The sequence below is a fragment of the Channa argus genome, chromosome 5 (assembly GCF_033026475.1).
Source record: "Channa argus isolate prfri chromosome 5, Channa argus male v1.0, whole genome shotgun sequence".
In the NCBI taxonomy this organism is placed as follows: Eukaryota; Metazoa; Chordata; class Actinopteri; order Anabantiformes; family Channidae; genus Channa; species Channa argus.
Genome location: NC_090201.1, coordinates 24,023,242 through 24,035,464, shown reverse-complemented (window position 1 = coordinate 24,035,464; position 12,223 = coordinate 24,023,242). Strand labels below are relative to the sequence as shown.

The window sequence follows — 12,223 nt, the reverse complement described above, 5'->3', positions numbered from 1 at the left end:
AAATAATAAACTTCAGCCTAAGTCACACTTGAGAAAAGAGTCCTGATTGCTGCTAAAAAGGGCATATTATTGCAAATACATATTTTTAAAGATAACTGTTTATTCAAATGTATTCTGAATATAAATTTGAGAAATAGACCTAACGTGAAAGTGAACCAGTAGCAATATACTGTAATCAGTTATAGCGCCCTCTAGTGGTCAATATGACTCCTCACAGCACTACATTACACTGAAAGTGTGAGACAAGATTGACTTATTTGGATCAGAGCTAGGTGCAAGTTTGTAACTACAATAACAATGTTCATGAAGTAGAGCAATCACAACACCAGACAGTTTTTTGAAACAAATGTGGATGTGTTCTGATGATTACAAGATCAATGAACAGCAAAAGTTGGATTTACATCATCAGTTGTTCATTATCTCTAATAAAGAAATACATTATCTCAGCTATGGCTGTGCATCTTTTGAGCTGTCTGCTCAGTTTTAAAAGTGATGCATATTAGATGTTTTAAACACAATGACTGATAAAAGCTATGCTGGATCGGTGTTAGAGGCCATCAGGGCCTCTCCATACCTGAGTGTGTCAAGTCCCCATCGTGGATTCTCCTACTCAACAATCAGCTGTTTCATTCCTGAGCCTCTTGGATGCTTCATCAGATCCAGCTCTCTCACAGGAGGTGATGGACTTCAGAAATGTGGCCAAACGAGCAGAGCCTGCAGATACACATGATATACTCTATGTGAAATAACCCAAAGACACTGCTCATAATTTAGTGATGGTCTAATGCAGACTAAAAAAAAACTTACCTACAAGAAAAAAAGCAGGTGAGTAGCACATGTTCTCTGAATATCATACAGTTTAGTCCCAGAGTGTAAGAGCACTAACATCTACAACTGTAGTTATCAAGATCTTTTTACACTGGGCAATTAGTATTCACCTGGGAGGTTCTGATCAAATCCCACCAAGTTACACATATTCTCTCTGGAAACGATGTTGATGTCATCTAGTTAGCGTAAGTCTCCATTTAAATCACATCAAATTTGTAGTCGGTAAAATTGACACGTCCATCCAATGAATTGTCATGTTTCCTTTTATTTACATTAAGTATTCTCTTTTGGCTTGTTCACCCCCACCCCCCTTTAAAAACTGCTTGTATTTGCTTGAATTCACTGTGGACAGCAGAGATAGAGTTTCAGTGCCCAGGGAAACAGGTTTTCCCTCACTGTGCACAGGATAATAGATGCTTTGATTTGATTTATGACAGTTATGACTGGTAACAACAAGTAAAAGCATGAAGCAGAGCTAAGATACTAAAGGTAAACACAGTACATGCAGACAAATGAATTTTCCCAGGGGTGAGACCTGCATTAAAAGAAGAGCACTGACCATGAGCACAGACTTTCAAACAAGCTCCTGGTCAGACACACGGTTGGAAACATCAATCGAAGATTAGCTTACTTCTGCTTGCAGAGGGATCAATGCTGGCAGGCACAGAGAAAATCCACCAGGGGAGGGACATGAAGCATGGCGTTATAAAAAAAAAAAATAAAGTAGGTCGATGGAGGGCTGACTCTTTGTGGACACAGCTGGGTTCAGTCGAGTTTGGTTTCGGAGACATAATCCTTTGATAAATATATGATAAAGTCAAGTTTTCCCCTAGTGAAACAATTCCTTGTCATTTTAGTGCTTGTAACACATTACTTCATGTCAGGTATATTTCTTTCCTTTTAAAAATAGAAAAAGCAAATCCTTTGAATGGTCACTGTTGAAGGGCACACAGCTGGATCAGGGTCAGTTGCTGCTGCTGAACACAACGAGAACGGCCATGAGCACAAATATTGATGGAGATACTGGAGTGCTGAGCCCTGACATGGAGAAAAGTCATGGACATTAAGAGAGAGTTCCCATTCCACCTCAAAGCTTTGGTCTGGTTCTCAGGTTCCCCACAGGGGGAGAGGGGAGGAGAGGGGGGGGAGAGTCTGTCATCACACTGATTCCTGCTGGTGAATTCAGATCAGCTCACACACAAACATGAGCACATAAAGAAAATCATTCCTCACCACAAATAAAAAACTACCCAGAAACAGAACTTTACACAAATCACACAAACAAAAATACACATTGTAGAATTATTAATGTGCATCGTAACCTTCTGTAGTAATCTCCAAGTACTACAGACTCTAGGAAACTCTACATTTAAGAGTAATAATTTAAAAGTCATAAAGTTACAGTTGGTTTTTTCCCCACAGTCCATGTTTGTTCTCACCAGAAACATAAGGAGCTGGTTTCTAAGTAACATCAGCCTAGTTATCTGTGGCCTGTCAGTGCAGCAGGTTTGGGCAGAGACTCAGAAACACCTCCCTGATCTCTGCAACGTGTTGAGCCGATTACCAGGATCAGGTGTGTTTCAGCTAATCAGAAGCTGGAAGATACCGACTTAGAAGAGAGTGAAGCATAGGAAGCCAAATAGAATTTGTATTTGATTCTACAATAACCCAGAAGACTTTAGATCTTTTTGCCCATTAAGACAGGGATCAGAGCAGCAGCAATTATGGACCCTACAAACAGGCCGTACCAATTTGTACTCTTGTGCAACTGTGAAGATTATTTGTGATTAAAAGCAGCCAGTACAGTACAGCAAATGTAACATGAGGGGGAAAAAATATGATTAGGTGCATTTGTAACCTAATTTATTGTTTATGCACATACGTTTTTGTTGCACCTCTGTGCCACTGTTAACTAATGTCTCTTTTTAACTCGAATATATATTCTCATGGCGGCATAAACGTTTATGGTAAAAATTAATAAATAAATAAAATCACACGCACAGAAAGAAGTCAATACATTAGGAAAATATTACCACAGGAAATAAAAAAATACATATGCAGAGGGTACAGCCATTTGCTACCAACATGCCATGAAGTCTGCAGAATTTAGTCAAATGTTTGAGTGAGTGGCGCCCTCTGGTGGTCACTGGACTCAGTGACGCATTGACTGACCAACCAGCGTCTTACACAGAAGAAAGTTGCAAAACTTAGCACAACAACACACAACAGCATAAAAAGCTGTTCAAGCCTATTTGTTAAATCATCTTCTCCAAACCTGAACAGCTTGTACATACGGAAACCAAGTAGATGATGCTGTCTGCACTTTACCAGCACACTTTTTAGGTCATCATAGGAGTAGAAGTGCAACATTTCCCTCTCATCGTAGTCTAGTATAGGTAACAACTAAAGAAAATGTACTTGAGTACAGTACAAAAGCCTCCAAATACATATTTTCTAAAAAGTTAAAAAGAAGGGCTCGTCCGGGATTTGAACCCGGGACCTCTCGCACCCTAAGCGAGAATCATACCCCTAGACCAACGAGCCACGGTGCGATTCACGCCTTTCAGATCACACACGATACGTAATACGAGCGCGAAGTCTACGACTCTACAACGACATTAAACAAACAGCCTGTAGTTGATTGTCAAATAAAGCCAATTTATAAACATCATACTGGAGGTTTATTTATTTCTATTTTTATCAATAGAGTATCCGCTGCCTATCTAAGCACACACACACAAAATCACAATTGTTATAATAAACCAAGCTTAATTTGGACACACTTAATAACACCAACAGTTTATTTATTTATTTATTTATTTTTTGTTCTTTCGGCTAAGTTCAGGATCGTTAAAGCGGATCATTGCTCATGTTGATTTGGCACAGTTTTTTTTTTTTGATGCCATTCCTGACACAACCCTCACCAATTTCTACCGGGCTTGGGGATGGGCTTGGGCTTGGGGATGGGCTTGGGGATGGGCTTGGGGATGGGCTTGGGGATGGGCTTGGGGATGGGCTTGGGGATGGGCTTGGGGATGGGCTTGGGTTCAGTGTCTTGCGGCCACTGCCGCCCAATAACAAATACTTTTAGCCGTAGGTACAGTGATCAGCAAAACATGTCTGTGTGATTCTTTGTTAAGAACTTTCACACTGCTACAACTTGTTGTCCAAATGTTGAGTGTGTGTATCTATCCAACACATAATGTACTCAAAGGTGCCACAACGAACCAAAAACGCTGTGGTCAGGGCATGTACACTACTTTCTGCTTAAAATCCCACAATGCAATGCTTCCTGTTTTACACCTGTTTGTGATAACGCAGTATGACAATAGTTAGTAAGTGTCCAAAATTCTCAATTGACTGCTCATTAGTGTAAATAATATATGGCCTAGTGACTGAATGGATAGAGAGGGATTTCAGGCAGCCAAGGAGATTCCATCTATTATCTGGATCACTTATCCTGTTCAGGGGGGGTGATCCCAGCTGTCACTGAGTAAGAGGTGGGGTACACTCGCAACAGGGCCTTCTAGCTTTGAGGCAGCAGCGCTAACCACTCCACCACCATGCTGGCTACCAAAAGGTTTCAAATGTCGAATGCTATGATAACTTAGAAAGTTTAGCTTTGAGAAGGAGGAGAAAGTGATGATTGCTTCGTGTTACGACACGCAATGTTCACATTGACCATGATTAGGATTTATGGTTAACATGCTGAACAGCAGCCTATTAGAATTTATGGCTGACCTAATTCATTCTGGGTCACATCAATCTCCCCTTCTCCGTGTTTCCATTTAGAAACTCTCTGCCATTTTAAAATTGTTATCACTTTATGTAGTTAATGTTTCTAATTTAGTGGGAGTGTTATAGTTGGTTACTGTGAGCAAATATTGATTTAACAGCTGTCTGTATACTTGTATGTACTACTACTACAATGTATGTGACATGGTGCATTCATCTTGGAATGATCCATTGGAAGGTGGATAAATTGGGGATGCACGTGGTCAGCAACTGATATTAGGGGCCTAAAGGATGCTCAGAAAACATTCCTCACAGCACGAAACCCCCACCACAAGCCTGCTTTCTTGCCCCAAGGCAGACTGGCTCCTTGGATTCACACTGTGGATGCCAGATTCTGACCCCACCATCTGCATGGCTTGGCAGACATTTAGATTCCTTTGACCAAGATACATTTCAATATTTTCCAATATTTACCTGTCCCACTGGGCTGAGCCTGTGTCTCAGACTTCTGTTTTCGGCTTACAGAAGTGGAAGGCGACATGGTCTTTTGCCATTGATTAATGTGATGGGCATTCTTACGTATATGCTTTTCTACAATATACAATTTTAGAGACAACTGTTCTTTAACAGCTCAAAACAGTCAGACTGTTCTTCTCTGATCTCTGTTCTACCTCAACAAGGCTTTTCACAGACCGGCAGCTGACTGCTGGATGCTTTGGCTTATTACCTCAGTCTGAGTAAACTCTATAAACCATTACGTATGGACATCCCAGGAGATCAGCAGGTTCAGAAACACTGCAGCCTGTCTGGCATTAACAACTGTGCCACAGTCAATGTCAGGAGTCATGTTATTGTCCACTATGTCAGAGATTACTTCCAATGACTCCTTCACAATAAGAGACACGTTTTGTGTTGAAAATGGAGTGTTTCCAATTTAAAGGAGCACAGACAGTAAATTCACTGATTAGTCACAGGAGTAATACATTCTTTCGTATTAGAGTAATTTTACTTTTGTAATTGTGAAAAGTAGATAATTTGCTTAGTGCTTTAAACAGTCATCCCTGTCAAGAACGTGGTCATTCCCATCTTCAAGGGAGAAGACGGAGATGGACTTCTGAGTTTTGTCCTAAGCACCTTGCACTCCTTGTTGCTGCTAACAAGGCATTAAGGAATTGATTCTGTCCAACTCTGTCTTTCTGAATGTATGAATCAGACAGTGGCAGTTTTATTTTAAGAGACCATGTGTGAATTTCTGCATGTGTGAATTTCTTTCTTTTGGCAAATGTGAAAAACTGCTCTCAATGAAGGAGGCATATTATCAAGAAGCAGCATCAGACTGAGTAGATTAAAACTTTGTTATGATAGCAAAAATAAGACAAACAAATGTTCACACACTGCAAAATGGTTGTTTGATGACACTTTACTTTCAGGATACTACATATGAACATCGACCAAAAACATAAAGTCTGCGAACTCAGTAGCCTTTGACTGTTAAAATCCATGTCCATCGATGCCTTATACATACAACTGTGGAAGAGCTGTGGGGGAACTGTAGAGGAAGAAGCCCCCAGAGACTCTCAGTCAGTTTGTTTGCATGTCAAGCAAATGGCAGCCTCAGCCCAGACAGCCATAGCAGGAGGGGTTGGCACATATTTCACAAGGATCTGAAGATGTGACGATATACACTGAAAAGGAAAATCATAAACATAAATATTAACATGTTCTAAAATATGTTCTCCAACTCTCGAAGGCCAACTGTTCTATTTTTTGAAACACTGCTAAATACAATGTGCTCTGTGTCTAATGAGCTTAAATCGTCCCCAAAGAGTATTTACACAGATTGTCTTCGGCATTAGAATTACTATTTTATGGTGCCGCAGTTAAGGATGTGCATAAAACAATGTGCACACAGTGAACTCTAGTAATCTATCTGAGTGAAGTGAAGCCCGCTGCTGTCAGTGTCTTCAATCTCAAGTCAGCAGAGAGAGAGACAGCATGTGCCTCTGTGATAAAACTGTAGAGTCAAGTGTCTCTCTCTCTCTGTCTCTGTCTCTCTCTCTCTGTCTCTGTGTGTGTGAGATTGTTCTTGTAGGATCTTGGCCAATGCCAAATGAAGAAATCAATTTAACAGAAACCTCAGTAACTATAGCTTGGAGTAGTATGGCAGGTGAGATATTAGGATATTAGGATATTAAGGAATAGAGACATGTCCAGAAATAAGCTAAGATTTCAAGGTTTGATTCTCATATTTGTTGAAATTGTTGTACGGTTTACATAATTTATATTCTATTCAGCAAACATAATAGGTGCTGGTAGCTGATTCTGTTATCTGTTCCAGGCATTTCCCCTGGGTTCCACAATAACCGCTGAGCTAGAAAAACGAATTCAGCAAGGCCACATACACTGTGTATTTAGTTTTGTATTTTGCTTCAGTCTCGCTGTATTATTAGCAAAACTACAGTGCAGTACCCTCTGTGGGGGGCTGCTTCGAGATGAAAATTGTTTGCACATCTACATGCAGATCAGAAAACATATATTACCATAATGACTTTGTGCTAGAATAAATTGTGATGATGTTTTTTTTCCGTTTGTCTCTATCTTACCTAGCTGGGAGAAAACAATCCCTGCTCCTTTCCTTTGGCACACTGGCTGAAAGACCTGGGGCAGGAGGGGGTCGGTGCACACAGCAACAACACTTGTTTGTGCAAGGCGAGGGCTCATGTTGTCATCTAATTCCATCAGCTCCATCAACTGCTTCACTGCCTCCAAGGGGAAGCTCCGGTCTCCAACCTTAGGAGGCAATGAAGAGGAAAAATCTGACACCATTCAAATGTTCCAAGTGCAGGTGCTTTGATTTGAATACGCTTGATGTGAAATGCGTTGAAATGAGCTGAATTAGCTGTATTCTCAAACAGAGATAGATACGACTGGATCTCTACTTTAGTGGAGGCTTTGGAAGATAGAGTGAACGTGAATAGCACAAATAACAGGAAGTGCATTTCTCATGTCAGTAGAGGTGAAACATGCTCAGCATTTAAGTGGTCCAGAAATACACACATTCTCCAAAGATGCCCTTAAAATATTCAAAACAAAGCAACGGAAGAAATCAAGCAGCTCGATTGACAAGATAAAGAATTATAAAAGTAGTCAAGTGACAAGCTTGCTCACCTTCACCTGCACACCTAGAGCTCCCCTGCACACACACAGCACCAGAACAAGAAAAACACTGAGCATTCTCATTTTCAGATGATGCAAGATTCCTCTCAGTTCAGAAAAGGGTTTCTGCTGTGGTAGCTGTATACCGGCGTTGCATCTTCTTATAAGGTACCTGGAGAGAATAGTGAGTGATTTATTAACAGGAAACTGGCTCAGGAAAGTGAAGGGGGACACTCGTTAAAGATAGCAACAAAGGTAGTCTTTGTAAATGTTCTGGATCCTCTTTTTTACTTTACAACCACCATCCTTTTGACTTGTTTATAGCCTCTATTAGCATTGTTTTCTCCGTCAGCATGATATTTCATTATTGACTTTGGTTTTTATACTACTGGATCTGTTGCCTCAGTGCCGTCTAATAAATCTCATCCATCGTCTTTCTCCCACAGATATACGTCACAGAGGTGTCTGATAAAAAAGAGAGTGTACAACTACAGAGCCAACCCACAGAAGTCACGTTTGAAAAGCTGGGATTTCTGATAGAATGACGTTTGTTTGGATGCAATCCACTATTTTATTTGATGACAGTCAGAAAAGCACCTTAACATGGAGAAAGTTATTTTCCCACAAGCTTCAAGCTGTTTATTACTTTAAGTTATAAAAGTGAAAACTAGAAAAAGAACCAAGCCAGACACAAAGGTTGGTTTTGGTCGGAAGGAGAAGATCCATCCCAAAGTTAGAAAATATACAACCCTTTGAGCTTCTCCTGTAGCCTGGACTCAGAGACATTGGTTCAGCAGTCACCTCAGTAAAAAATCAATTTGTTTTGGCAGATTTTTGCTCCTGCTGAGTTAAAAGAGGAAACAAAGGTTTCGACTTTTAGTTTTCTTCTTTTCAACCTTAAAAGAGACTTTATTCATATTTTGGGCCGAGCCGTCTACCACCGCTGACAGGAACTACAATAGGCTGCTTCAAATAAAATCTTTAATATTTTACCCAACAGCCCAACCTACTAAACGTGAATATGAATAAAATGTCACATTATATCCAAAATTAGGGTGCAGTTTGTATCATGGAAGAGAACTACAATGTAATACATATAATGTACAGCCCCTTGTCCACAAAAATACAAAATACACACATACACAGTCACACAAACAGACACATACAAAAGTAACTATGGAATAATTAGCAAAATTAATAGACTTTCATTGATTTTCAGGGATTTCCACTGAAAGAGAAATGAACTGGTTGCAGCATGAAGATTCTGATAGACATTTTAAAGACACATCAATCAGACCAAAGTTTCATGTAGAAACTGTGAATTGATGTTGTGTCAGGGAAAACATCTATCATCCTATCTTGATTTAAATAATAATTTACTTACTATTTAAATCGCGACAAATAATGTAAGGTTAAGACAAAAGACATGTTTATAAAAGATAGTCAAATCCAAATGACTAAATTTAACATCTTTCTGATTTCTGGTTTCTGATAAACCTATATGTCAAACGTAATCAAAAGCTTTGTGAAGAAAGCAAAATGAAAATCATAATGAAAAAGGTCCAGGTCCTGAAAAATGTAACATATACTATATCATGGAAAATGTAGAAAGAAATATTATGATTAGTTAAAATAGACTTATTTTAGAAATAGAATTATAAATATTAGATCTTAAAAGGAGGGAATTACTTGGGCAGTTCATGTCCCAAACTAGACAATAGATTATACGATGTGCAGGACATGAATCCAAATCTCAGTGATTATTAAAGTGCACTGCAGCACACAGAAAAGGAGAAACAAGTGTCAGCACCTGTGTGTTGCTTTTCTGATGAAGAAAGATTAAAAACGTGGATTGTAAAAGTCCCAGTATTTGTCTCATCTTACTTACGTGTTTGTTTGATTTAATCGTGAGTACGATCAGAATGGAGACAGCAGCATCACCATAAATGACATCCATAATCCTGGAGCAGGAAAAATTTGTTTGCTTTCTATGAAGCTCAGGAACAAGTTTCCAAAAAATTCTGTATTATTATTCTGTATAAGTAATATTTAATTTTTTCTCCCTACCTTTCTAAAATGTGTTGGTTTTCATTGAAAGATATTTCACATAAAGAAACAACACACAAGGTGATTAATAGTAGCTATAACTCTGGTTGTAATTTTAGTGTTTATCATATTTTGCAGTGCTGTCGATAACACAAAATGTTTCCACCCATAAAGCAAAAAAGCACATGCTCATCTTATATTAATTATGTGCCTTCAGAAGTCAAAGCAGTGAGTATACAGAATGTGTCCAGGTGGGTTTGCAGTATGAACAGGCTACATAATTATGTAGCCTGTATAATTAAATAGTTTAGCTTAGTGAGAAAAGTTGCACCAAATAAATTATTCACAGTGTCTGAGACCAAAGTCATGGTGCAGGAGGCTTGAACAGATGTTGTCAGGTGTGTTAATAATAGCATCTGCAGCAGATTGAACAACGGAAAGAAGCAACTCATCACAACTTGTGCAGCCACAGCCTGTTGTCACCACACTGGGCAATAGGACTCAAAGAACAAATGTAAGCTCCACAATCTTATTCGTGTGAGGTGAGGGTGAAGAACAGGGAACCACACCAACCAGTCACAACGTAGTGGTGTTATTATTGTGGGGCACAGGGGTCAGCATGGACACAGACCCCTCTGTGGCTCCACAGCTGCCTTTTTCACATGCCTTGTCCAGCACAACTTTAAAACCACAAGGTGCTATTCATTGTGTGCAACGCAAAATACCGTTCAAAATAGTGAAATAACGGAAAATGACCATCAAAGTTCTCAGCCACTTTGGCCTATTCATCCCACCACCGTAGGTATTTCTGTAAAAAAGCTCTGATGAACACCACCAATGCACCACATCATCAAAAAGAACATAGACATAAACATAGAAACAAATTTCAATGAATGAACCTTTATTTTCAACACAGCCATTAGAAATGAGTTACTACAATTGTTTTATTCCATCCACATAGTATATATATAAAAATCTGTGCATACTGTAGTAATAGTAATAGTACTACTAAGAGTGCGTTTTATACAGTAAATTGGCAGAAAAGAACAGAATGTACTGATTAATCAGTGAAGACATTTATATTCCAAACAATGTTAATAAAAAGAGAAAAAAAGAAAATGAAAACTATTTTAAATATGTTTACAAATCTTGGTAAGACAGAAATGTAACAAGGTAAAGTAACAGTTTTAAAACGTAATTCAGTTTGTCTGATTTTTGTTTTTTGGGCCTTTTCTATTTAACATAAATGCATAAAGTGCCCGGTAGAACAGGTCAGAAAATCTACATTATGGACCCTTCAAGTCACTGTCTCGTCACTGCAGTTCTTGTTTTTTTTTTCTTTCATGTCTTAAGTTAGCAAAAAACAATTTCTGGCTTGCTAGGTTAGTTTAGCAGCCAGTACAGGCAGCAAAGGCGCAGATCTCACAGACGTCCAAGGGAACCGCAGCTGAAATACAGACAAGAAACAAAAGGACAGATGTCAAATACAGTCATGGCTGACCTGCACTTTATTATTCATGACCTGACATATTCAGTTGTCGTTCCATCACAAAAATGGGCCATTAAATTAATAATATTCTTACCTAGTCTTGCGAGAGATGCAAATGCTGCTCTCTGCTTACAGAGGGGCACAAACACCTGTGGGAGCATGGGGTCAGCACAGAGGGACATGGTGCTCATTCGTAATCGTGGGTTTTGCTGTCCTCGTCCGCCACTACTCTCTGTCAGTTCCTGAAGCCTCTTCACAGCTTCCAGAGAGAACGACAATCCATTCTCCTAGAAGAAGCGCAGGTGTTAGTGACTGCAAACCAACCAAAGGCACAGTTTGCTAAATAATCTGGCAGTACAAAAATAAATGGCAGAAATCTATGATCTACAAAAAAACATGTTTGTTGTGTTACTTCTGCACTGTAAGTCATAGGAAACGCAGATAAATACAGTTACTCCTTCTTCTAACAAGTAGCAAATAGGATTTTCCAGGCCAGCCCAGGGAAGTGTCATCATGAACACATCTGTCATGTAAAAATATGAAGTGATGGACTTACTTCGACTTGCACTGCCTCAGAGGTCCAACCCAGAGCAAGGACGAGCAGAGTGATGGCGGCAAGTGTAGCCTTCATGGTACGAGGTGTCAGCAGTTTTTCTTGCAGCGTTTGTCTCTTGTCGTGGATGTGTTAACCAGCTGTCGGCTCAGTGTCTGCTTTTCCTCGTCCACCAGCCTCCTTTTAAACCCTTCAGCCCTGCAGTCACGTGACTAGAGGTGCTACGAATGGAAGGAAAGTTTTCTTTTTCTCACAGGTTAATGAATAGTGAGGGAATTTTACAGGGCTATAAAGAGGAATCTATAAATCCTACTTTGACCTCACGGTCTGTCTGATTATTTTTATGGATCTCTGGGCTACTACCCCTGGTAGTAGAAGTAGTTACACCTGTGGTGGGTTAAACAGTTACCGCGTGT

General features: G+C 39.5%; 2 protein-coding genes and 1 non-coding gene across 3 annotated transcripts; all 3 read right to left on the bottom strand.

Annotated features, from left to right (window-relative positions):
- Positions 1-3,300: 3,300 nt before the first annotated feature.
- On the bottom strand, positions 3,301-3,372 carry trnap-agg (transfer RNA proline (anticodon AGG)). The gene has a single exon. It is a non-coding gene; the product is annotated as a tRNA-Pro (tRNA).
- A 2,595-nt stretch (positions 3,373-5,967) lies between these two features.
- On the bottom strand, positions 5,968-7,889 carry LOC137127681 (guanylin-like). Its single transcript, XM_067504990.1, has 3 exons — positions 7,732-7,889; positions 7,167-7,353; positions 5,968-6,248 (listed from the first exon to the last, which is right to left on the bottom strand). Exons 1-3 carry the CDS (start codon positions 7,801-7,803, stop codon positions 6,178-6,180), a joined length of 330 nt encoding a protein of 109 aa, XP_067361091.1. The 5' UTR covers positions 7,804-7,889; the 3' UTR covers positions 5,968-6,177.
- Positions 7,890-10,649: 2,760 nt separating this feature from the next.
- Positions 10,650-11,970, bottom strand: si:ch211-220m17.5 (guanylin family protein). Its single transcript, XM_067504989.1, has 3 exons — positions 11,811-11,970; positions 11,349-11,541; positions 10,650-11,212 (listed from the first exon to the last, which is right to left on the bottom strand). The coding sequence occupies exons 1-3, from the start codon at positions 11,883-11,885 to the stop codon at positions 11,154-11,156; spliced, it is 327 nt and encodes a 108-aa protein (XP_067361090.1). The 5' UTR covers positions 11,886-11,970; the 3' UTR covers positions 10,650-11,153.
- Between the last annotated feature and the right edge of the window lie 253 nt (positions 11,971-12,223).